General features: G+C 36.1%; 1 protein-coding gene and 1 non-coding gene across 7 annotated transcripts in view; both read left to right on the forward strand.

Annotated features, from left to right (window-relative positions):
• Cop1 (COP1, E3 ubiquitin ligase) overlaps positions 1-26,682 on the forward strand; it is a 141,226-nt gene that overhangs the window by 111,433 nt on the left and 3,111 nt on the right. For all 6 annotated transcript variants that reach the window (XM_063272480.1, XM_063272482.1, XM_063272481.1 and 3 more), the window contains 3 exons: positions 2,334-2,451; positions 4,483-4,607; positions 5,818-5,978. In XM_063272480.1, coding sequence (XP_063128550.1) covers positions 2,334-2,451; positions 4,483-4,607; positions 5,818-5,978 — 404 coding nt within the window. The remainder of the gene's footprint in view (positions 1-2,333; positions 2,452-4,482; positions 4,608-5,817; positions 5,979-26,682) is intronic.
• Mir1843b (microRNA 1843b) lies at positions 19,510-19,571 on the forward strand. Its single transcript, NR_128669.1, has one exon. It is a non-coding gene; the product is annotated as a microRNA 1843b (primary transcript).

Raw genomic sequence — 26,682 nt, forward strand, 5'->3', positions numbered from 1 at the left:
GCCATACTCATTTTTGGTTTTGTTTTTAAGATTTTATTTTTATACATGTGTGTGTGTATGAATATATGCTGTGTATATGTAAGCCCATGGAGAACAGAAGAGGGTGGCAGATCTTGTGGAGATAGAGGTACAGGTGGTCGTGAGCCATGCGCTGCTGAGAGATAATCTTGGATGGACGCTCTGGAAGAGCATCACTCACTGGCTCTGCTTTCTGGGTGTGCACCTTTGCTGCTCTATGCTTCCTCTTTCTACTGCTGCTGCTGGATTCTGTCACTGTAGGCATATTGTGGTTTTCTTTGTATTTGTTTTGGGATATTTAATATTTTTCTTTTCATTTTTCTTACTCCATTAATTGTTCATAAGTTTTTAACTCACATGTAATTATATATAATATCCAAAGTTTTATTATTGATTTTCAGGCTAATTCAAATTACAGTTGGAAATAATACTGGACAATTCAGTATTTCAAAGTGTACTGAGACTTTTTTCACTGCCTATCATATTACCTGTATTGGAAACTCCTCCATGTATTATTGAAAAGAACTAATATTTTCTAGCATTGGAGGGCACATACTATAAATGAATCTTTAGTTTCACTTGGTCCAGAGTATAGCTTATTTCTCTTGTTTATCGGTTTTCTGTCCAGACAGTCTGTATATTAGTGGCAGCGGCTTTTAAATTCCTCTGTTACTAAACTGAAATCTCTCCTCAGGCCTATTAATATTTTTCATATTTATTTCTATGCTCAAATATTGAGTGCTTTCATGCTAAGAGTTATTCCTCTTTCTCTAATTTAGCCCCTTTATATTGTGACCCACCTTGCCCATTTTGATAATATGATTTTAAGTCTCTTATGTAAGTACTAAATTACTGTTTAGTTTCTTTTTGAAAATTCCATTTGCATGGGATATCTTTAATTTTCTATAGTTTAAGTTAGGATTAGCTTTAAGGGTATAAAAACCCTCATTCCAATAGATAGAATGTATTTATGTCTTTAAGTATTATTGTTAATTTGATTGTTTTGTTCTTTAATTGCCTGCTCACAGCTATTTAAGACCCTCTCTCTGAATATTCATACCTACCAACCCTTTGTCATCTCTCTTTGACAACTTATATTCATTTTGGTTAGATGATCATTCCTTGAATGGTTTTGGTGTATATTCACACCCAATAGTGTCTTTGCATGAAAGGATTAAAGATTTATCATCTGGCATTGTATTTATCCTTCCAGATATTTTAAATAAGGTATTATTTTTTTCTGAGTGCTATTTAAATACTATACAGATTCCCCCAAAATAGAGATTTCCACCCCCAACCTGTATATATACTATTCAAGAGTTAGGGTACCTGGAAAGTGTGGTTCATCACTCTTGGAAGCCTCTTGGAAGACACTGATTTTTTTCCCTCTACGATGATCATGGACAAACTAGACCCCATGTTCCTATATAGCAATTTGACTATTACTTCCTTTCATCTCTAGTGATAATGGCTTTGTCCATATTCTGCAAGCCATTGGGTTCAGTGACAGACATCTTTGTCTGAGTCATCCTTAGAGCACACAATCTGTTAAAACCGGCACAACACAGAGACTAGACATAGGACCATGGTGATGTGGCCTGTTTGCTGCTCTGATATTGGTATACTCGGAGCCTTAGACACCTAAGCCAGCTTCGCGTGATGCTGGCCAGAATACAAATTCTTTTTACTCTAGCCACAGCTTTCTTCGCCCCCTAGCACCAAGGTGAGTTCAGAATGTAGTTTTCTCCATGATAAAAAAGCTCTTAGGATCTAACTGACCCTGGGTTTCAATGGCCTGTTGATGTGGTTTTCTTTAGCATCAGGGCACTGCTTAGCATTGTGCTACCCAGGTTCAGGGGAGAGGTGGTAGAGGCAGCTCACTGATACCAGAGCAGTTTCACCCATAGCTTTATTGCGTGAGCATTGGCTTGGGGGGTGAACTTGAGGCTATGTAAGATGGTGGATCGCATCTTCATGTACTGTACTGGTACTAGGCTCTAAGCTTTACGCCTGCAGCTAGTTCTTCTTTCTTCTCTCTACCCTTAGTGGTTTCTCTTACTCCTTTCTGTTGTTGTCTTTGTATTTTAAATGTACTTGCTTCTCTTGGATTAAAGCAAGATACTGTGATCTCTCCTGGATTCCTTTCCTCTTCTGAGGGTAGTTTTTATAAACAATGCTTCCAAATAATGTTTCTTTGTGAAGATAATCTCCCTTATTCAGCCAACCCCATTGCTCTGGTGAAAATACCTAATCTAGTTAAAATGTTTTATCTCCCTTTTTTCATGCGCTCCATTTATCTTTTAATTTTATTTTAGATCACTGTGTCCACTACTACGATCTTCGTAACACTAAACAGCCAATAATGGTGTTCAAGGGGCACCGAAAAGCAGTGTCTTATGCCAAGTTTGTGAGTGGTGAAGAAATTGTCTCTGCGTGAGTATTCTCCTTGGAGGGCGAGCGTGATGCAGAGGTTTGCTCATTGATGCTGTAGTTTATGCAGAGAAGTTCCCCAGATTACTTTCTCAGATAGCAATAGATTTGCGTGGTTTCTATTGAAGTACATGTATCTTATTTGCTTTGTTCATTTTTATATTATTTGTGAATAAAATAAAGTATTACTCTTTGTTAAGCTCTCTTAAGTTATGTGTGTAATTTAATTAACATTTGAACCTCAAATTTTATTTTTGTTATTACCTGTGAAGAATTAACCAACATGTTTGGTGCAATAGAAAGAAAAATAATTTATTTGGTTAAAGTCAACTATATGTTACTACATAAATGTACTTTCAATGTAGTAGAATGATTGTTGATTTTAAATGACTTCTTGCTTTTTATAATAACCTAAACCAGTTTCTAAGTAAAATCTATATTAAAGAGATCTTTTTAAGTGTGTCTGCTTACATCCAGCAAATGTCCCTTGTAAAACCTTTTAGTTCCTTTTTTTTTTTTTAAGTATTAAATGTCAGTGATGTAAAGTAACCTATTGTCAAACTACAGAACTTTTCTGACAATATGGGAAGCTCCATATTTTGGTTATCCATCTCATAATCTAGTAAAACAATATGTAATTTCACTCTACAGTGAAATTCTTTATTTTTTTCCTTGCCTCTTTATCTCCCGTAGACGATTGTTTATCCCAGTGCCTTGAATTCTGCTTTCTACTTTCACCCTCACACCAGTTGCTCTAAGAATTTGGTGATTTGGCAAGACAAAAGAGGACACAAAATACTCATAACAGCTTTCCAAGGAAGTTATGCAGATAATTAATTAATAAGCTTAAATTAAATGGTAGCTAAAGTATATTTTCTCTTTAGATAACTGTAATAGGCAGAAAATAACCTAAAAATGATGCACATTTTAAGTGGAAACATAAAAGAACATTTATTGCAACACTGGAATGAAGCAGATTAAAGCACATTTCTCTTAATTTTTTTCTTAAAGATTTATTTATCGACTTTATGCATATGACTATGCTGTCTTCACACCAGAAGAGGGCATCAGGTTCCATTACAGATGGCTGTGAGTCACCATGTGGTTGTTGGGAATTGAACTCAGGACCTGCTCTTTAACCTCTGATGTCCAGCCCCTAAAACACATTTCTAAAAGACCTGACATGCTTAAATCAAACAGTTTGGATCTTGGTAGTATTCAGTTATAAACTTCTGAACCTCAGTTTTCTCATCTCCAAAATGGGGCTAATCATAGCACTAAGGTTTTTAGCCTTTAACGTAATAAAGTAGGTAAAATGTGTATCATAATTTCCTGCTCAGTGACGATCAGTTTAATTAAAAAAACTGAATTATGTAGTCCCTCCCTTAACAAAAGTATAAGCAAGCAATTCAGTATAGGAAAGCAGTTTGCAAAATAGTACCAGTCCTAAAATTACCTTTGTCTATTAGAATCACCAGTGTTTTTTATGCAAAAAAATAAAAAGTTGTTTTGGGTAAGCAACTATATATATATATATATATATATATATATATATATATATATATATATTTACAGCAAAATAAACTGCATCGTGTAGTTTCCAACAATACCTCTCACCTGTAGGGGAGAAATAATTTATGTCTAGTATACCAGTAAGAGTTGAAAGATAAATCACAATGAGAAGATTGAGGGTCTCCCTGAAATGAAACACATCTCTCAGGGCAAAGTCTCATTATTTATTGGTGGTGGGACAGTGGTATTGATGACATTGATGATTGCTTTCTGTATACCCAGGCCCTATTGAAAGCATGTTAAACGAGTTCGGTTTTCACAGTGTTGAGCTCATTTAATTATGTAGATAATGCCATACCATATTTCACTGTTAACAATGGAGCCAATGAGGGCAAGACTTAGATATGTAGGTACCACAGACTACATATTGAACCTCAAAACTAGATTGCTTTTTTTAGTTACTAGTGGTGATAGTTTCATACCATGAAATCTAAACTTTACTCCTCTTTGTGTTTATCTCAGCTCAACAGACAGCCAACTAAAACTGTGGAATGTGGGGAAACCATACTGTCTACGTTCCTTCAAGGGTCATATTAATGAAAAAAACTTTGTAGGCCTTGCTTCCAATGGAGATTATATAGCTTGTGGTAAGTGAACTTGTACTTTTAAACAAACTTTGTGAAGACATGTCATGGCAGTTTTCAGTGCAGTCATCATAGCCTTGATGTCTAGGACTGCATTCTTTTCTTCTCCAGTCATGCTGGGAGCACTAGTTTTCCTTCTATGTATGAGCCATGTATCCATAGTATAGTATTGCCAAGGATTTTTCACTGCTCTCTTGTCATTCTAAATATGCCACAATTTCGGTAGGTATGTTAGAAACTATAGAAACTATAATAATTTCTGCTAGTAGTATTTTAAGAAGACATCTTTCAGATGCTTGATTCTCATTTTACCCTATCTAGTATTATTTTGATTTAGTAATCTGTTTGGGTTGCATGAATCTAATTTATGAGTTCTTATATATAGAATTTGTGCAAATTTAAATCAGAAATGGAAAAATGCAATTTGCTGTTATTCAACTGTTCTGATAGAGTAAATGAACTTTTGTCAACACTTTTAAATGATGTTGCCTTTATTCTTATTCTGTAAATCGTATTTTCTCCAATGTTTGATCTTGAATACCACCAAAGTAGATTTGCAGCACAATTATCCTTGGAGGCCCCTGAAGTGTGTCAGTTTGACTATTCACCTGATAGGGTAATGCTAGATGGGAAATAGACAGGCAGTGGCTTGGGCTATTCAAATTGGCATTCGTAAGTACTACAACTTTCACTTCCTCTCTTCATGCTAATATTTTCAAGTGCAGTTTAAGATTGTTTTAGTAACAACTTTTTAATGCACAGAACTCTGCTATGAGTGACTTTTTTGATACAAAATTTTTCAGTTTTAGAATTAACACTCATAAGTCATTTAACAATGCTTATTTCTTTAAATTAGTAAACAATAGTTTTTGTACCCTCTCTCACTTGGTTCCAAATTAATTGGTCTTGTGATCTTGTCTTTCAAAATTGAATATAAAAGGTAATTGGTCTCTTTAGTAAAACTTAGATTAGTAATTAGTGTTTGGGAACTGGGGCTAGAAATGAAGTCATTGTAGCTACAGGTCTTAGATTCCATTCCCAGCACACAGTGGGGAGATGATTGAAACGGTGACATTGTAGCTGGCCATGATGGCCAAGCATCTGAAAGGCAGAGGGAAACAATTGTGAGTTTAAGGACAATCAAGACTCTCAAATAAATATTTATGTATTCTAAGTTTTCCTATTCTAAAACAGTTACTTTATTTCTTTTTAGGAAGTGAGAACAACTCCCTCTACCTGTACTATAAAGGACTTTCTAAGACTTTGCTAACTTTTAAGTTTGATACAGTTAAGAGTGTATTAGATAAAGACCGGAAAGAAGATGACACCAATGAATTTGTCAGTGCTGTGTGTTGGCGGGCACTATCAGATGGGGTAAGTTTTCACATATATATTTTAAGCCTGGCATTTTATGAACACATGTAATAGGGCACGTTTCTAAAACAATTGCTTTGTTTTAGATTTTAAGGTATAGCTGGATAAATAGTAGGTGTCAGGCATCACTGTGCTGGGGGGGGCAGGGTTGTGCTAGGTGTAAGTATATTATGCTATACATCTTCTGCACCATATTTTAGCATAGCATTTTATGTCTGTCCTGATATAAACAAATACTTAATACCAAATATATCACCAGTGTCCTGTAGTACTTAGTATTAATACAGTGGCATGTAGTACAGATTCTAGCTTAGGAGCAACAGATTTTATATAATTCTGGGGACTGTTGGCTCAGACCTTGAAGCTTTACTTAAGTATATGGTGTGATGTTTCCACAACAACACAGTTTTAACCAAGAGGTTGTTTCTTAGCATGTCCACACTTGCCTTGAAACATGATGGAAGAATTTCCAGAGTAGGAATGAGCTACACTCAGAGAAGATTCTTATGGACAGAGAAATTGGAGTGTAGTGTTCCTAAGCTACACTGTATGCGTGACTTTAAGTGAAATGTGATCTAGGGTAAAAGAGTGAACAGTAACTGTCACAGTGAATATCAACTTCAGATCCTACGAATCCCTGAAATTGAACTGAGGGGTCCTCGACTGCTGGTGCCCACGGAACACAGACTTAAAATATCTGTCAAAGAAAATTAACATAATTGTTTTTCTCATTTTTTCTTTTGCTTTTTTAATACAGTAAGAAGGGTACAGTAGCAGCTAAAAGGCATAGGAAAATATAAGACAACGTACATAGAAATTGAGCATAGCAACACACAACAGAAACACCTTGATGGCAGCTCAGGATGCCAGTTAACTATAACTCAATTATAGTTAGCTTATAGTACCCATACTCATAAAGTGAAAGGCATGAGGAAAAACTTCATTTGGGAATTGGAAATGTTTTAGAATAAACACGCAATGAATTATGTGGATGAATTAAGTGGAAGGTGAGGAAGGGCCAGTTGATAAGTTGGGAAGAAGTATATAGAGCAAGCATAGAGGGCACCGGCATGTTTCTGTTGGTAAAGTATTGTTCAAGGTAAGGACCTGAGTTAGATCCCTAGTATCCTCTACATAAGGAAGGCTAAGCACACTGGCCCACCCTTATAATGCTATGGAGGAAGAAATAGTGGGATCCCTGGAGTATTCTGGTCAGAGAGTCTCAGAAGAATCAGGTAGAACATGACTGAGAAAGACACTAGTGTCAGACTTTGTCCTCTATACACTCCCTAAAAGGACAGTACTGCAAATATGATGGGAAAATGAAGAAATGAATTAGAGGAACCAGAAAATAATTTACTATATTCAAGAAGAGACATTAAAATGTGAGAAGACAAATAATTTTTTATGAACAAGAGTTAGAAGGGGGGCTGGAAAGATGGCTCAGCAGTTAAGAGCACTGACTGCTCTTCTAGAGGTCCTGAGTTCTCAATTCCCAGCAACCACATGGTGGCTCACAACCATTTGTAATGGGGTCTGATGCCCTTTTCTTGTGTGTCTGAAGACAGCTACTGTCTATTCATATACATAAAATAATTCTTTTTTAAAAAAATTCTTTTTTAAGAAAAAAGCTTATAAAAAAGTAGAAGGGACCATTTCTCAGAGCCTTATAAAGTTGATAAAAGATATCAAGGTAAAGATCAGTTGAGCTATGGAACTTCAGGGAATGGCAATGTGAAATGCATAGTACATATGTGTAAATACCATAGGACCTGCCTTGGATTGTCTTCTCACACCACTGTTTCATAGAAATATATTAACACAAATATAAATCTTTGTATCCTAGTTTCAGATTAATCCCATAATTTATTTTTAGACACTTTCGTGGACTAGGGCACCCATGAATTGACATACCAGCCTTGCCTCTGTGTATACTCAATAGCATAGGAGTGGCTGAAAATCAAAACATGCCACTGTGTTGAGGTAGACCAACTGTGTCTGGTTGATAATACGTACACTTAGTGTGAGTCAGGAGGAAATCTAAAACCCTGCCTGTGAGGGTTAAGTGCTGGCCTACTGAGTTTAAAGATTCGAGGCTTCCTATGTTATTTTCTTCTGTATGGCTTAATAATTTTTTGATAGATTAAAAACTAGTTACCTTATCTTCTGACCCTTGCTAATGATGTGATCTTTCCTATTTGAAAGAATGTAATGGATGAATGAGTGAATGAATGAATGAAATATAAAGGATTCTACCCTCATTTAAACTATACATCTTCATTTAATATGTTTATTATTTCATTGAGAATTTCACACAACCTTGTATTAATGAAGTATTATTTATATTTATGAGATACAATGTGATGTTTTGAGATAGATATGCCAGCTGTGTCTGTATATCAAAATGATTAATTTTAAGCCAATTAGCAAACAAATCATGTACGGTTTGGGGTTCAATGGGAAGACTCAGACATCTGGGTATCAGATTTATTAGAAGAGTTATTAATGCCAAAACAAACAGACGGTATAGGAGGGCTCTGAGAAGAGTTCAGACCCACATGACTGAGGAGTGGTTGGTTCCCTTATAGGTTTCAGAGTATAGGCAGGGCTCTGTATCTCATGGTTAATTCATAGCTCACATACTCTTGGATTACTAGATGGCAGAAGAATGTGTGTTCTTGAGGATAGAGAAAGGAGAGCTCCATTTTATTGATGTGCATGCCATAAGGTATATACAACAGTAGTCTCTGATGATTTGGTGTCTGTTGGTCTCAGCTGTGACAAAGGAGTGGTAAATGCAGATGGGTATGACGTAGGTGGGTTCCTACATATCCTCTATTACATTGTTTTCGTTTGGAGATGTTTTTGTTTGTTTTTAGTTTTATTCACTTTGCATTCCACTATTGGCCCCCCTCTCTTTTCAGTCCCACTCTTGAAAGTCCTTCCCCTCCCTCTTCTGAGAAGGGGGAGCCCCCAGGGCATTGCCTCTCCACCCCCCTACACCCTCCCAACCCACTGGACATCAATCACTGAAGGACTAGGCACATCCTCTTTCACTAAAGCCAGACAAGGTGGCCCAGTTAGGGGAACAGGATCCACAGGCCGGAAACAAATTCAGGGACAGTTGTTAGGAGACCCGCATGGAGACCAAGTTGCACATCTGCTGTATATGTATGTGGGGAGCCTCGGTCCAGCACATACCCAGTCTTTGGCTGGTGGTTCAATCTCTCGGAACCCTCAAGAGTCCAAGTTAGTTGACTGTGTTAGTCTTTCTGTAGAGTCTCTTCCTCTTCGGGTCCCTTAATCCTTCCCCTGACTCTTCTACAAGACTCCTGAGCTCCATCTAATGTTTGGCTATGGGCATCTGTTGGCTGGAGCCTCTGAAATGACAGTTACATTAGGATCCTGTCTACAAACGTAACAGTGTCATTAATAGTGACAGGGATTGGTACTTGTCCATTGGATAGATGGGCATTTCTAGTACATGCCAGAGACCTGGGAGCAGGGAGGAGGTCATCCCTAGGATGTCTACTCTAGCTGAAACTCATAACTGTGGAGCATATGCATCTGGAAGTGGCTACTTCCTGTAGCCAGGCAAGACTCCCAGTGGAGGGATAAGGTTAGCAACCCATTCACAAATCTTTCAACCAAAAATGTGTCCTACCTACAAAATGTGCAGGGACAAAGAACAGAGATGTTTTGTTTTGGTCTTTGTTTTATCAAAATATTGTTTAATTTTATTATAATAGGCTATATGATGCCACTTTGTACAAATATATAAACTACTTTTATCAGCTCCACCATATACCACTCCCTTCTCTTATTTTGTATCTATTATAAAACATCTTCCATTAAATATCAGTGTGCATGAGGTATCTGTGAGATAATTAATTTGGAGTCCTTGGGCATATACCTGGGAGTAGGAAAGCTGGGTTATGTTAGTCGTTTTTATAGTATTTGATTTTAAGGAATTTCCATAGTGAATGGACTTGCTTATATTCCCACCAGCAGCATTTAGGGCTTTCCTTTTATTCTTCACCAGTATCTGTTGTTTATTTTATTGATGATAGCTGTTCTGATTAGAGTGATGCATTTTAAGATCATTGAAGTGTGAACTATTCTAATTATGTACTGTATTAGTAAGTAGTCACTCACCATGGTATGCAAATAGACCTAAAATGTATACACCTATTTTCTAATAGGTGTATTCTCTCTCCATCATTTCTCCTTTGCTCTTTGATTCCTACCTCTGGTAACCATTATTTTTTATGTTTTACTTCTATGCATTTGACTTTTTATATAACATATATAAAAACATATAATGGTTATTCTTCTATACACTGACTTATTTCATATACCCCAGTGCACTTCAGGTTCATTGTAAATAAACAGCATTGTGTCATTTTTGTACCAGGTAGGTATGTGTGTGCGTGTGTGCGTGTGTGCGTGTGTGTGTGTATGCTCAAAAGCCCATAATATGCATGTATGCTCAAAAGCCCATAATGTGCATGTGTGTCTGCCTGTCTGACGTCTTCATTCATTCATTTGTTGGTGGATATATAGGTTATTTTGTACCTTGATTATTAGATCTAAAAATGCAGCCCATGTGGAAGTAGAGTTGTCTTGGGATGCTAATTTCCAGGTTTTTGAGCTCTGTAGTATTCCTTAGGATTCCTAAATCATACGATTGCTATACATTTATATTTTTAAGGAGCATCTTCATATTTTCTCACAATGGCTATACAAGTTACATGCTAACCAATATCGTGACCAGGATTTATCCTCTTGATAACATTTATTCTAAGAGATATGTAATAATATCTCATTGTGGTTTTGTGCCTCTATGGTGATTTGTCATATCAAACATTCTTCATATTCCTGTTGCTCCCTTTCCTATTCTTGTTAAGAAATGTTTCTTCTGATCCCTTGCCCACCTCCATCCCCAAGCTATTTATTTACTGCTGAATTGTTCTTAAGATCCCTTAACATGAACATTTTACCATGTGTTGGAGACATCTTCATCGAATTTATTGATTATCTCATAATTCTGTTTTCTTTCTTGTTTTAGTTTTAAAAATCACATTTGTAGTCAGTGCTTTTAAGATCATATCCAAAATAATTCATTTCCTGTTTCAGTATACTAGAACTTTCCCATTGTGAGTTTTTTTCTTGTATTTTTAGTTTCAAGTCTAAAATATAGTCTTAGAGAATAGTCAAGTATCATTCTTCTGCATATGAGTATTCCATTTTGCCAGCAATTCAATAAAATTTCAGTAAAAATACTTCAAAACCAGATTCAGGAATGCATCAAAGGATCTCCCACCATAATTGAGTAGATTTATCTTGGAGAGGAATGGGTGGCACATAGAAGTCAGTAAACGTAATAAATCACATAAATGGTTCTAAACACAAAAACATGTCAATATATAACAAGCTTTTAATAAAATAAAAAATGCCTTCATGGTAAAGTCCTAGAGATAGTAGAACTGGAAAGGGCAAACAACAACATAAAAGTTATGTAGGAGAAAGAAACTCACAACCAACATGGGAAAGCTCAAAGCCATTCCATTAAAATCAGGAATGAGAGGGCTGTGCACTATTCCTTTTCCTTTTTAATACAGTGCTCAAATTAGTGAGTCAGGAGAAGGAAATCAAGGAATATAAGTAGGGAAAGAAGTTAAATTATCCCTGTTTGCAAATGAGAGGATGTTGTTCATAAGAGATTCAAACAATTCCACAGAAAATAAGACCTCTAGAAGCATTCAGTATTGTTGGCAAAGTAGCATGATACAATAACCTTTCTATATACCACCAACAATCATGATAAGTAAAACAGTAGCCTTAAAGTAAACAAAATGTCTGTGGGTAAAATTTAGCCAAGGATGTGGTGGACTTACACAATGAAAATTTGAAATACCTCAAGTGGGTAATTAAGGAAGACTCTAAAATATGGAACAACTTCAGGTGCTCATGGATTAGAAAAATTAACTTGTCAAAATTATTATTCTGCCAAAAACAATTTACAGATTAAATGTAATCTTGAACAGAATCTCTCACAATATTCATTACAGAAAATAAAATCTTAAAATTAATATGGTAACAAAAAGACTCCAGGCAGCAATAGCAAAATGAGCACAAAGAACAGTGCTAGCAGGATCCTCATTGCAGATTCCAAGAGATGGTACTGAGCAGCAGTTGTGCAAACAGTGTGGTTCTCACACCAACAGAAGAGAGCCAACATGAGCATACATTGCAACAGCCATCTGATGGTGACAAAGAGGAAGACAACATCTTCAACAACTACTGCTAGCAAGACTGCTTGCATATGTGTAGGATGAAGTTAGACCCTTCTCTATCACCATGCACAAAAATTCAGTGTGGTTCAGTGTGCTCAATATGATACATTGAAATTGCTCAAAGAAAACATAGATAATACCTGTGAGAAACAGTTGTGGGAAAGGACTTTCTGAACAGGACTCTGTTACCCAAGAATTCACGTCATAAAACTAAAAGGCTGCTGAACAGCTAAGGGAATGAGAGTCTAGGGAAGAGTGAGCTCACCAAGTAAGAAAGTTATACATCCGATAGAGGAGTAACATTCAGAATATGTAAAGAAGTCAGGAAGCCAAGTAACCCAATTAAAAAGTGTGCTATGGATTTAATGGAGAGTTTTTCAACAGAAGAAATAAAAATGACTAAGTAAGGCAGCCCCGGGGTTGCTGTAAAGACAGACATCCAAGCTCCTCCACTGGCTGTGATGTGGGCACCACTCCAGTAAGGGAATCGGTGATAGTGAGGTGGAGAGGAAGTGAGTGGTAGAGCGAGCTAGGACAGTACACAAAGCAAAGACAAACTCAACAAAACTGGTTGTTGCTGTAGATTCTGTAGGGATTATGGTAATAAGGAAATCACAAAATAAGCTTTATGGAGTCTAAAATATTTAATTTTTGACAGTTCTACATTTACTGTAATAGGATTTGACATAAAATAACTCAATTTTTTTATAATTCCTTTTTAAGTAATTTTTGTATATGCCAATTTTTACTACTAGAATTAATGTGAATATTTGTTTCATTGTTTTGAATTAGGCCTTTTCTAAGGAAAAAAACACTAATTTAGAGGCATTATGAATAATCTAGACCTAACATGAATTTTTGCTAAATATTATTTTTATTCTTTGAGAATATCATACATTTAATATATTTTGATCATACCCTCCTGTCTTTCCCCTGATTGTTCCCAGTTATATCCTCCTCCATCCCATTATCTCACATTTTGATATCCTTATAAAAACAAAAGAAACCTCCTCCAATCACTCTAGTTTGCGTTGGCTCATGAATACGGGCTCATCCCCTACAGAGAGTTAACCTACCAGGGCTCATGCTTAAAGAAAACTGGCTCTTCCTTCTCTGCCTATCAGCTGTCAGTAGCTCCTCAGCTACCACCCCAGGTCACATCCTCCCAATCCTGGATGCTGACTGGCTCCATCTTGTGTAGGTCTTCTGGAGTTTAATTGTTGACTCACCATGCCTAAAGGTGTCTAAAATACTCTGAGATAGAAAGAGATATGAATTTAGGTTATAAATGGTTATCTGTCATGCAAAGTTTCCTCATTACTAGTGAAAGGAAAATGAATAATGGATATCACTTTCTTTTACTTAAAAGTTGAATGAATGCTACTTATAGACATTGAAATATACATAGTAGAAAAACATTTTTAGTTGAATAAAAATGCATTTAGTAAATAATGCAGATCTAGCCAAGCCCCCTCAACCCCCAAAATTGCTTACAATATGGGTAACAAAAACAAGAATTTCATGCTCATTTAAACCTATACACTATTTGGGAGAAAGTGTAGAATTTTCCATTAACAGTCCTGGCACTGCTATATTGATGTGATGTCAACATGAGATACTATGAGTAAATTTTTTTCGTCAGATTTAAATAAATCCTTAGGAAGACATCTCCATCATCCTTTTAGTAATTTATTTCTTGTTGATGGACAGCAGTTTTGAAAATAAACATGAGATTTTGATTGGCTATATTAATATTTGCATTTTAATTATAGGGTTTCTGGTTTTGTACCTGTTTAGTTATATGTTATATATTAGAAACGTGAAAGCAGAATAGTGACAACCTTTCTTCTCAGTGCATTTTATAAATTGTTTCTGGCTAAGCAGAAGTTTATATTTAATATTATCCCTTGTCCCTGCATCATTTGTGCCTTGAAGTGTTCATTTTTTTTTTTAGTAATAGAGAACTTTCAGTGAGTAAAGAATAAAGAAAATTATGTGTAGTTTTATCACTAGAACAGAACAGTTACATTTTGTCCTAGTGTTCACCGTACATTAAGAAGAAAACAGAATTGGTACATAGATAGTTTCTACCTTTCTTTTCACAGTTATTGTGGAAAAGTTTTCACTCCATAATATAAATACCAAGTATTTAAATATGCGATGGTTTTACTGACAGTTTTTAAACTGTAGTGTGATAGAAAAACTATATCATAAACTTTTTGGCTAGTATCTGTTAGCTTGGCAGTTTTTTCTCAGTGTATTCAAGCGTTTGACTAGTCTTAAATCTTTCCTTTGTTCTGCTGCCCCCAAAGACTTTGTTCTTTGACTCAGTCCTTCCCTATAATCTCTGTTTTATCCTTTATGCTGGTTATGCCATCAAAGGAAGAAGGGAGGTATGGACAAAGAGGAACATTTGTCTGTGGTATTCTGATGACTCTTTTTAATCTAAGTCAAGTTCTGTGAGCCTAGATTTGGGGGATGTTAATATTACAGAGACAGGCCTGATTTTTTTTTGACACAGAGTATATCAGTCACCTAAATGTTATTCAAGAATGTTTATTCAATAGATGGAGATGTTCCAGTCTCAAATCTACTAAGGTCGGCAGGGTTGAGGTATAAATAAGCAGGTGACTTGAGGAAAGGGTGACTTGGAAGCTGCTATTGATTGGTTGTTTGCGTTTTTTAAGTAAAGTAATTCATGATCTATATATAGTAAAATGGCCTGCCTTTCAAGAGGTACACATTCAGGAAATAGCTTTTGTTAGCATGATCTGAGTTTTCAACCTCTGGTGTCAAAATGTCTCCCGTTAGACATTTGCCAAGACAGAAGTGAAGGAGAAACAGTTTCACTAAGCTTGTAAGAGACATGTGGCCTCTGTGTTAAATTAAAATAGCATACAAACAAACAAATATATGGGAAAGACAGAAAAGAAAGTAAAACTTAGGCAAGTATGAAGTATGAGCCTCTCCTATTCAAAGGTGGTCCCTGTGGCAGAGCTACTGAGACTCTGTTGTAACCATATGAACTCTAAAACTGTGACAGAAGCACAGCTAAGCAACTAAAGCTATTGGCCTTGATGTGCCCAGGCCTCAATGTCCTGGAGATCTTAATTCTCGATGCCTTTCTTCCAAATGTACTCTGAGCCAAGCTTGTCTTCATGCCATGAAGCTAGAGTAAGTTGCAGAACCTTTGCATCAGTACCTTCAGAGTTCAGTTTCTTCACTCTACCAAGTGTTTCTCTGCAGACTCCTCTTTCTACTTCTAGGAGAACTGAGGTAAAACTGCCTGATGTCATTTCAGCAATGTTTGCAGATTTCTTATGCTTCTCCTCATGATCTTCTCATGCAGGCAGTATAGAAGAAAGCATGCATGCGAATGAAGCTTCCACTTTAGCACCTTCACCTTCAGGTGTTCACACTTAGGCTGCCCACATGCTACGTCCTTAAACACACCAGCACATGAGCTCTTTCCATGCTGGGAAGCTAGCGCTCAGGCACTCACACACCTCACATGTGTCCAGCATTCCAGGTTTGCCTGTGAATTCTGTTCTCTAAAATGCTTACAGAATGTCTTGAATTTACAGTTATCTATCCCATTTTGGGGGGGGGGGTATAAATTAGGAGCATGGCCTTTAGCTGTCTTGAACTCTTTGCACAGCCTTCTGATTTTTAACATTATTTTTTACCGATGGACTATAAGAATTTTAAATCAATTCTTATACTATTTATCATAAAATACATAGCAAAAAAGTTAAAGATGTTCTTTATGTTTCTGCCTGTGTACATGCCTGACACCACTTTCTAAGGTTGACGTTTGTATTCTACCCCTACATTCCATGTGCAATCACTTAATGAAAAGTATTATCATTCACGAAGGATAAATTAGCTTTTTTTTTTTTTTTTTTTGGTTCTTTTTTTCGGAGCTGGGGACCGAACCCAGGGCCTTGCGCTTCCTAGGTAAGCGCTCTACCACTGAGCTAAATCCCCAGCCCCTAGCTTTTTAATTCATAGTAGTAATGAAATCATCCATTTAGTTTTATATGAAATTGAGTTTGTAGGGAAAGTTTCAATGCAAGATTAGCCAGAGGCAGGGATTTTAAAAATTATGGGGAGAATATTTAGGCAATCAAGAAATTGTGCCATGCCCTGTAAAATGTCACTACCCCTAATCACAATGTCACAAAGTCCTGGGTGTGTTGCCTAGTGTTACACATGACTAGCATATGACCTAAATGTATGGGCAGTTTATGGTTTTGGAATTCCCCTCCTCCCTCCCTCTTGATCCCCCTGGTTTGTGGTTTTTTCCTTTATAAGCTCTGTGAAAATTCAGGTCGGGGTCGAACTCCTCTACTCCCTGTGTGGCGTATGAGTCTCGACCCCAGCATGCTGGCCTGAGCTCTCGTTTCATCTCGCTTACAATAAATCTTCCTCGTGTGATTACAGCAAAAAAAAAAAAAAAAAAGAAATTGTGCCATGATATTTGTATGTGGTAAACAGTTCTTCAATAATTCTATTAACATATATGAAGAAATAATTAAGTCTTTCCCTTATGAAACAATAAAGTTCCTATAGAAATTCAAACAGTATATATTATTATAATAGTTTTCTACCATTTGAAAAAGCCGGGAATTTTAGTTTTGTTAGGCACGGTCTTATTGGATAGTTCATTTTAAAATCAATATAGTTGAAGACTATGTAAAAACCATTAGAGACTAGGGTCTTAGAAATGTACACCACACACATACACCCACACACACACATACACCCACACCCACACACACACACTCTCTCTCTCTCTCTCTCTCTCTCTCTCTCTCTCTCTCTCTCTCTCTCGTACACAGACACACACACATGTGCTAATTTGATTTTTTAAAGTACCATTAGTTAAGGCTGTCATCATTCCTTGACCTTCACAGCAAATCTTATTTCAGTTATTTTGCTTGTTTAAAATCTACCATTGATGCCTCTAATGATTGTACAATAAAGTGTAACTTTTATGTGACATCTGATAACCTTCAGAAGCAGAAAATGCAAGTTATTGTTCCAAGTTCAGTATCATAGACAGTTTTCAATATTACATGTATACATAGAACACAAAGGTATGATCTACTGATTGCCTACGTTAGAATTCATAATTACCTGGAATGTGTGTTGAAAATTGTAGTTTCTTAGCCTTATACTTGTTACTTCAAAGTTTCTGAAAATGAGACCTCTGGTTCATCTCAGTGCAGACTCTAGCAACCTGACAGCCTTCTAGTATCATTCTAAAATGTTACCATGATCAGTAGAGCTACCTGAGGGAGCAAACTTGTCACAGTGGCCCTTCATGGAGCATATAGAGCCAATTGTGGTACTCTATATAGGAATGTAAACTCAGAAACGACAGTGAGGGTAAAAACATATTTATGTTTATGCAGGATTTATTTAATATCACAAACACCGGATTATCTAAACTAAACTTGTTTGACAGAAAGCAAACAGGCTTGCTCTTACAAGTCTATTGACTACATACTGACACAGATGACCATTTTTGTAAATTATGTGGTTGTATTGTAGTGTCCAGGACAAGAGGGAAATATCAGTCACTACTGTCTTGTAAACCTGCAAGGTTTCTTGCGGGTTAGATTCCAGGAAACTGTTTCATTTGGTCATTCATAATCAATTTCTGATAACACTCTTCATTTGATTGCTGTGCAGTATCAATCAAAATTTTAAGACCTAGAAAAGAGTTTTTGTTCCTTTTTTAAATAATCTATGGCCACTTTGAATTTTGTTATCAGAAATAATTCATTTAGTTAGTACTCTGTCCCTGTAGCCCAGTGTGTGAGCCTAAGAGAGTAAAGATGTATTTTTGGCTCACAGGCTTAGCGATTGCAGTCAAAGGTTGATCTAATGGATTATTTTGTAACTCTTATGGGCATGCTAGATGATAGTGCTCTTTCAATGACTAGGAAGCAAACAGGCAGAAGAAGGGACTAGAGTCTACTGTTCCCTTTGAGAAAATAATCCCCAATGTCCTAACACTGCACCCCCACCCTCACCCCCAAGATCTGCTTGCCACATACTCTGCTTCACAAGAATGCCACCAATAGACCAAACCTCTAACACATGGGCCTTCAGGTGACAGCCACCATCCAAACCAATGAAATAAATTGCCATAGATCACAGTTTTACACTTTCTTCACCTGTGTCTGCTTAGTAGATGTTTATCTAACAATTTAAAGTCTAGCTTGTTAATTGAAATTTTAAATAACAAAAGTAAAAACATGACTAAGTCAGTTCAGCAGTGAGGAATTTAAATTGGAGAAGGATGAATTCTAAGAGTATCTTCTGTAGGAGAAAAAGAAATGTATCACAACATGTCAATTTTCTTTTCACTTTTGATGTCTTAACATTCTTATTTCCTTATATTCTGGTTTACATTATGTCGTTTAAGGCAAATAGCATAGAATCAGTTTTATTCTATATCTTTATCTTCTAATTACTTATCAAGTACAAAAATTCTTTCTTTGGGTGTCTCATATCTCCATCTTTTAAATTTTTCTGTTTTTGCCCTTATTCTCCTGTTCTGTTCCCTTGCCATGAGTTTTCTGTATTCCTTACCTCTCTACATATACTACTATAGATAGATAGATCTGTTTGGGGGAAGAAATGCAGTTCTTTTCTGTTTTTAATATTCATCAGCAATATAGAATCATTATTCCTTGTCGTAAATCATTGTGAATATAGTGTTCTCAAGCTTATCCAAGTTAGATTTTGGCATGTGATGTCAGTTGAAGGTATCATAGATATCTTGAATAGCAAATAAAATTAAGTGACATGGGCCACTTGGTGAAAAGCCTTGCAGCCATTGGAATGAGGGAGGTGTGGAGAGTACGTCTGTGGGTCTCCATCCTTCTTCCCTGAATGTATGTACTCTTAGATGTCCTCTCCCTGACTACAAATCCTTTGCTTTGTTTCTTCAATGTACCTTTTTTGGGGGTTCTTTTCTATTATTTGAATCCTGATTTTTTTTTTCATTTACCTTATTTCATTATATTACGGTGCATCTAAATGAAAATTCTAAGCAATTAGAAGTTGGAATAATATAAAAATACAGAAAGAAAATTGGAATATAAAGACTTTACAATAAATGTTGTATTAATAATAAATCACTGAAAATGGAAGCTGCAGAGTCAACATTGTAGACAAATGAGGAACTATCTTTTGTCTGCAGAAGGCAGCGATCCTACATAAACATGGAGGTCTCTGTCTGACTTAGGATAGCTGGCTAAGTCTGATCGTTCCCCTCCATACAGTTTTTTAAATTTCCACTGCTCTCTTTATCATTTGTGCAATATCTCTGCTGATTAAATGTACTAGATTATAGAAGCCAACAAAAAAGAAAACCAAGTCGTTGCTGTAAAATTAAAATAAAATGCTCTCTTTTATCCTGCTCTAGGTCCGGCACCGTAGTGCCCCACGATATCTGGTTGATATCTTTATCTCAGTCAGGAAAGGGTCTCACCCGCTATCATATATAAAGTCCATCCCATATCACACTGCCAGTGGCTACTCTCTGAGCCTGGCAACAATCTCTCTACCCACTTAGTTCCCAAGGCAGGTTGCCATCATGCCAGACAATATACATTCCAGTTTTGTGGCGCATAGTGTGTCTAGCCACCACACACTCCCTTGAACTCAAATCGCCACATGAAAGAACACACAACAATTGATCCAATTGATAGGATATAGTTTGCTCATCTAGACATATAAAGCTCTGTACACATCCATCCCTTAATATTAATAACAACCTGTAAATGTGCAGAGAGGAATCTTAACATCCGCCTCCATGTTCTCTCGGCTGCTCTCCCTTCTTTCACTCTAGTCTCCTCCTCTCTAAAACTTTTCTCCCGCCCATCCTTCCTTCTCATCCAATGACAGGCCTCATTCTATCTTGTATCTCCCTTCACCTGCACAATGACATCTTCCTACACCAAGTTTTCTTCAAGCGTTTTGAAGTTTTTTATTGATTTTTGTTTGTTTGTGGTTTGGTCCTTTCTCAATCAATGCTCTTTAAAATAAGGCTTCATGTCAACTACACTTCTAGCCTTGAACTCCTGCCTTTCCTATTCAAATACAGGCTGGTTGGTAGCTTTTGAAAGTAGATACTATTATTGGCTTAATTACTTGAAAAAAATCTATAACTAGCATGTGTAATATATATACATACATATATACATAATTGTTGTTTTTCTAGGGATTGGATTAATTAATCTTGAGCTATCAATATTTTATATACAAGAGGACCATTGGGAGCTTTCATGAAGTTCTTTGTATTAAAAATTGACTTCTTGCTACACACTATGACTCAGACCTTTGTAATCCCAGCATTTGAGAAGCTGAGGCAGGAGAACTGCCTTTAGTCCAAGGCTGTCCTATACTAAAATGAGTTCCTATGTTGAATAAAAAAGCAAAATACAGTTGTGTTTCCTTTTGAGTCTATAGCTAAAGTTTATAAATGACCATTTCCAAAGTTTTTGCTTCTTAGTACAAAATTCAAAGTGTTGGTTGAGTCTAAGTTTTAGTGAGTAAAGGAGCCCTTGTAGGAACTGAGTGGCACACAACATTGGGGTGAGCAACCCCAGCTCACAATTAATCATTAATTGTGGAATGATTCTTGTTTGTGGTCCTGAACTCCCCTATTTCTCTTCGCAAATTCTATATGGAACAGTTTTTGAAACAGTAATGAGAGGTGATGCACCCTTGTAACTGATAAATGCTTTTCTAAGATCCCTTTCTCCTAGTCACAGGGCAAGATTGCTAGTTCAATATGATAGAAACCAACATTGATGTCTTCATGAGCTGGTTCTTGGTCTTGGTTTTCCTTAGACTGTAATATAATAGAAACAGCAGAATATTTGTGTTCTTTCTCTTTGGCTTCTTCAACCTGGTTTGTTGTTATTGAATTTGTTGACATTATTCCTTGTATCTATAGTTTTATGGTGGTGTTGTTTTTTCTAAGCAAAATTTTTTTATAACTATAGCAGAAGTTTTGTCTGTGTTCACTCATTTTGAATATAAGGCCTATTCCAGGTTTTGAACTATATTCTAGGTTTTGAATTGAATAATAAGCAAATATTTATATGGTTTAGTAGTCTTTCTTTTACACATATCTACAGGGTAGAATTGCCACATTGTAAGAGAGGTATGCAGTTAACTTTGTACAACCTTTTCCCACAAGTACTGGAATATTTTTTATTCTTCTCTGCAAAGTCTGACCACCTACTTGCTCCTTTTCCTTGCCCATATGTGATATTATTAGTTTGTTTATTGTGATAACTAAGTTATAATTAATCTTGATGAGATAGTCAGCATTTTTTCCCCTCAGGATGGTCATAAACTCCACAGTTTTATTTATCCTGTTAAACTCCATGCAGTTTTTTTCTGTTAGTTATTTAAGAATTTCATACAATCTGTTTTGATAATACTCATCCCTCTTCCAATTCCTCCCAATTACACACACATACACCATTCTCTACCCATCCAACTTTGGTGCCCTCCTTTTAATCTTTTAGCCCATCAAGTCCAGTCCACGTTGTACATACAGTCTTGAACTTCCACTGCAGTGCAGTCTACTTACTGGGGACTACAGTCTTAAACTATTAGCATTTTTAAGGTAGATATTTTTTACAATCTAAAAAGATTTATTTTTCAACTCAAACATCGTATTCTGTGGGGTTTTTTAATCTTAGAATTTTTGTTGTTGTTTACATTTATGTGTTCCATCTATTTAAAATTCACTTTAAGATGATAAAATATAAAGATTTAGTTTTCTTTTCATATGTATTTCAGCAGATATACAATACTTTTCATAAATATGGTTTGTCAGAATACAGTCCCGGTGTGTGAAGGGAATTCTGAGTACTTACGAAAAAATTCAAAGAAAACAAGACAGAGTCTTATGGGCTGTGTTTTCGTTTTAAAAACAAGGAATTGTTCTTGGACTGTGCTTTGGTGCCCCCTCCCAGATGTAGTAGATAGGAGTGAGTTCGCTTTGGATTATTCATTATAGCTGGCTATTATTTGTTCAATTTATCCATGTAATTGGATATTGCAGATATCTCCTAACCATCTTTTCTGGTGTGCTGAATAAAAGTGACTATCGCATGAAACTTTAGCCTGTCTCATTTTTAGACTTCCCTCTCCTACTTTAACACTGCCAACTAAAACAGCAAACAGTGCCCCTTCCGGTGCTCTTTGTAATACTAATTATTTTTGCCAAGATCTTTAGAAAAGTCACATGATCACACAGTGATCTGCTTCTGAGCTTTCTGTTTTCTTATGTTATAGCTCCTTTGCTTTTTGTTGACCTGCTAGGCTCAACGTTTAGTTTGTAGAATTTTAACTGTAGTTACAAAAATGATTAATACTTTACTATCTGACCAATGTAAATAGACAGTATTGTTTTTAAGAAACAGAAATGTTTTATAATTTTTAATGTTAGGTGATTATCTATAAATGAATAGTCAATACTCATTAATTTCTATATATATTTGTGTGGTGTGAGGTTTTCATTTTACACTTAGACAACTTAACACCTTGAATAAAATTATTATAAGTTAGTAAGTGAATTTTGTCTTCAATGTGTTTTTCCCCTCCTCTCAACATGATGAATTGTATTCTTTGATTGGTTTTGTTTTTTGTTTTTTGTTTTTGTTTTTGTTTTTTTTTTTTGGTTTTGGGTTGTTTTTTGTTGTTGTTGTTGTTGTTTGGTTTTGGTTTTGGTTTTTTGGGTTTTTTTTTGTTTGTTTTGGTTTTGTTGTTGTTGTTGTTGTTGTTGTTTTTTATGCTAGGAATTGAACCCAGCGGTTTGTATAAATGCTAAGCTTTCCTGTACCAGAGTATGTTGGTGATTTGTTAATATTAGAAACCAAGTTAAGAGCTGGGTAAATCCAAATACTATACATGGACTGACCCTGGGCTCCAACCTCATAGGTAGCAATGAATAGCTTAGTAAGAGCACCAGTGGAAGGGGAAGCCCTTGGTCCTGCCAAGACTGAACCCCCAGTGAATGATGTGATTGTTGGGGGGAAGGCGGTAATGGGGGGAGGATGGGGAGGGGAACACCCATAGAGAGGGGGAGGGGCTAGGGGGATGTTGGCCTGGAAACCTGGAAAGGGAATAATAATCGAAATGTAAATAAGAAATACTCAAGTTAATAAAGAAAAAAAAAAGAGCTGGGTAAATCCTAACTATACATAATATACTGTTCTCTACATTTAAATCTTTTTGTGTGGGTGTGTATGTACAGTACTTTGCAAGTAAAAATCAGAGGACAAATTGTGGGAGGTGGCTCTCAGTTTCTACCCTGTGGGCCCAAGGTTTAGCACTCAGGTCCTAGATGTGAAGCCAAGGGCCATTGTCTGCTGAGTCAGCACCAGTCCCTAATGGGCTGTTTTATATGTAGATGCTTCCCGGTTACTGATGGTATTTTAAGATTTTATAAAAATGTATTTCTAAAGATAGTTGGCTAATTTTATTTTCATGTCTTTATCTAATTTTGCTTTCATTCATAAACTGAATTTGAAAATGTTCCTCACTCCCTACTCATCAATTTTTCGTTGAAATTTTGCATTTTCCATATAATTTGTTCACATTATTGTCAATCTTATTGGCATAAAGTAATTCATAATGATTCATTATTTTAATACCTGTGATATCTAGTGATATATCTTTCTTCATTCCTGATAACTTACATTTTATCTTTGTTTCCAGATAGCACAGAATTCTTGTCATTCATTTTCATATGTTCCCCCTTCTGTACTTGGCATCCTAATTACACATGTGTACATGTCTGTATGAACCTGTTGAGCACCGAAGTACTGGTCTCTGGGCTGTCAGCAGCATTCAGTGCTCGTTCCTTTTTGCCTTTTCTTGTCTTCACTGTTGTGTTCCTCCAGGAAATTTCCTGTTTCCAGTGCTGTGTATTTCTGTTTGCTTCTCGTGCTATGTCTTCCAGTGTTTCCTTTAACTACTTGGATGTAATTAGGACACCCTTTAATGTTCCCTTTTGATAGTATCATTGTTGTCCTAGTTGCTGGGTCTGTTTGATTCTATTGCCTGCCCCTACCCCCCCAGGAAACTTTGTGACCCTGGAGTTTGATAATGATAATTGGCAGTAGTTTTATTTTTTTTTTTAACTATTGTTATTTTCCTAACACTGTGTAGTTTCACCAAATGGAAGTGAAGTTTTCTACTCAGCCCAAGAATCAAGTTCTTAAACTAAGTAAATACTTGTTCTTTGTCAGGTTATTCAGGGTTTTAACACAGTAGTTTTGTTAAACACTGTTGTAGAGCAAGTACTACACTGGCATTATAACAAATTTGTATATGTAATGTCTATTTTTATTAAAAGCCCTGCTAAATTTTTCATTATCTTTTATTAATCCTCAGGTGCAAAAGAAGTAGACATTGTTTATTAGCTATCTTTGAGGATAGTTTTACAGCAAGCTACTCGTTTTTTAAAAAAAAAAAAAAAAAAAAAAAAAAACAAAGGTAATGAGAATTACCGCCAGTTTTATTTAACAGTAAAAGGCTTCGTGTAGCAAGACTATAGTTACAGCCAGCAAACAACAGCCATCCAAATTGCAAATATGTCTTGGTTCATTCAAAGCTCTTAGGTAATAACCTCTAATAACAGAAGTAAAGTTTCTGGTTTTTTATTTCTGTTAGATTGAAAAAAAATATAGTTCTAAATCACTCCTTTGTTCATTGGAGGAGAGTTGTACTAAGACAAGATGGCGCTGCTTTTTGTTTTTCAGTTGTTTGTTGCTTTGAATACTTTGAGGTGTATAAGAACTCTTAGAATACTGTGCTATGCAAAGATTAGTCCTGAAATACCATTCAAGGTATTGGTTTTTAAATTGAGTTTTTAACTCAATTTAAATTATTGTATTTCTATACTGACTCTAAACGTCTGTATTGTAAGATAATCTGAACCCTGACACTTCTGAATGCTAACACGATCCACAAATAGAAAAGTTAATGGGGGTTGGGGATTTAGCTCAGTGGTAGAGCGCTTGCCTGGGAAGCGCAAGGCCCTGGGTTCGGTCCCCAGCCCCGAAAAGAAGAAAAAAAAAAAAAAAAAGTTAATGCCTGATCTTATGTAACAGGTTGCAGTATAAATGCAAGCACACTAAAAGGCTGTGTGTATAAAATGTACAGAAATGTGTGATTTTTTTTTTACATTTAACTCCCATTCCAAACATGAATACTCAATCCGTGTACATAATACTTTCTCATGTTTCCTTCCACCAGGAATCTGATAACTGAGTTACATAGTTTATAGCATTAACACAAAAAAGACTTACCTGCTTAGTCCTCATCTTCACCAGGTTTTCTGCCTTCCCACTTTACATTAAAAAGTAACTCGAACCAAAACAAACGAAAGGAAGACTGAAAGCTTTTCTGTGTCCTTATATCATATGCCCCACAGCAGTGGATGGTTCCTAAGGGTTCCAGCACCCTGTGGTACCATTTTCTAGCCATACCTTTCTTGGGAATTGTGGCATCTTCATCCTTCTTAGTTAACATCCTGTAGATTAGAGATCTTTTTTGTCTTAATCTTTTCTGAGTATTGTAGAGGGAGCTTTGGTAATACAGCTTTTGTTTGAGTGTTTTCCTATTTTCTGAGGCAGGTATAGAATTCTGCCTATTCCAGCCAGTCTCACATTAATGAAGGAGCAGATAAATCACAAATCCACTTCTTCATCCATTTACTTCAAATGCTCTGTCAGTGTGAAAGCATTGAAACTGTGTGTATAGTCACCAAAGAAAATGTCTGAAGGCCTTCAGTGAAGTCTGCATTCTCCAATTACGCTTGCAAGGAAAATCTCTAGCTAGCAAAAGATTAGCCATGCCCATATTCAGGTCTCATTCGTCCTGATAGAAGTGTGACCGTGGATGCTATCTCCTTAGTATACTGAAGAGTATTCTAATGCCTCTGGAAATCCTGTGGTAGTGGAACAAACTCATTTGCTCATATGCTAGTATTAACAAAATGAGTAATTTTCAGATAGTTCTTAAAATCAGAGGGAAAAGTTAAAAAGGAAAATCATATTTGAAACACAAATAAATGTCTTATGTAGTTTCAAAGGCTAAAGTTTATAGCTCACCTTGGCTGATCTGATATTCTCATCATACAGATTAAAAGTTTGGTTTTGGTTTTTCCTAATTTGTACTTTGGTCCTGAAGTCTTAAGTAAAGGATATTCAGGCAGATCCCAGTCTCATTAAACATAGTCATTTAATCTGTTTTACACAGCTGTCATTTTTTTATTTTTCTAATAGCCATAGAGTTTGTATGGCAGTCTTAAGTCTGTACACCTCTTAGCTGACTGTTCTTGTGAGCAAGACTTGAGTGTGTCT

The sequence above is a fragment of the Rattus norvegicus genome, chromosome 13, assembly GCF_036323735.1.
Source record: "Rattus norvegicus strain BN/NHsdMcwi chromosome 13, GRCr8, whole genome shotgun sequence".
NCBI classification, from domain to species: domain Eukaryota; kingdom Metazoa; phylum Chordata; class Mammalia; order Rodentia; family Muridae; genus Rattus; species Rattus norvegicus.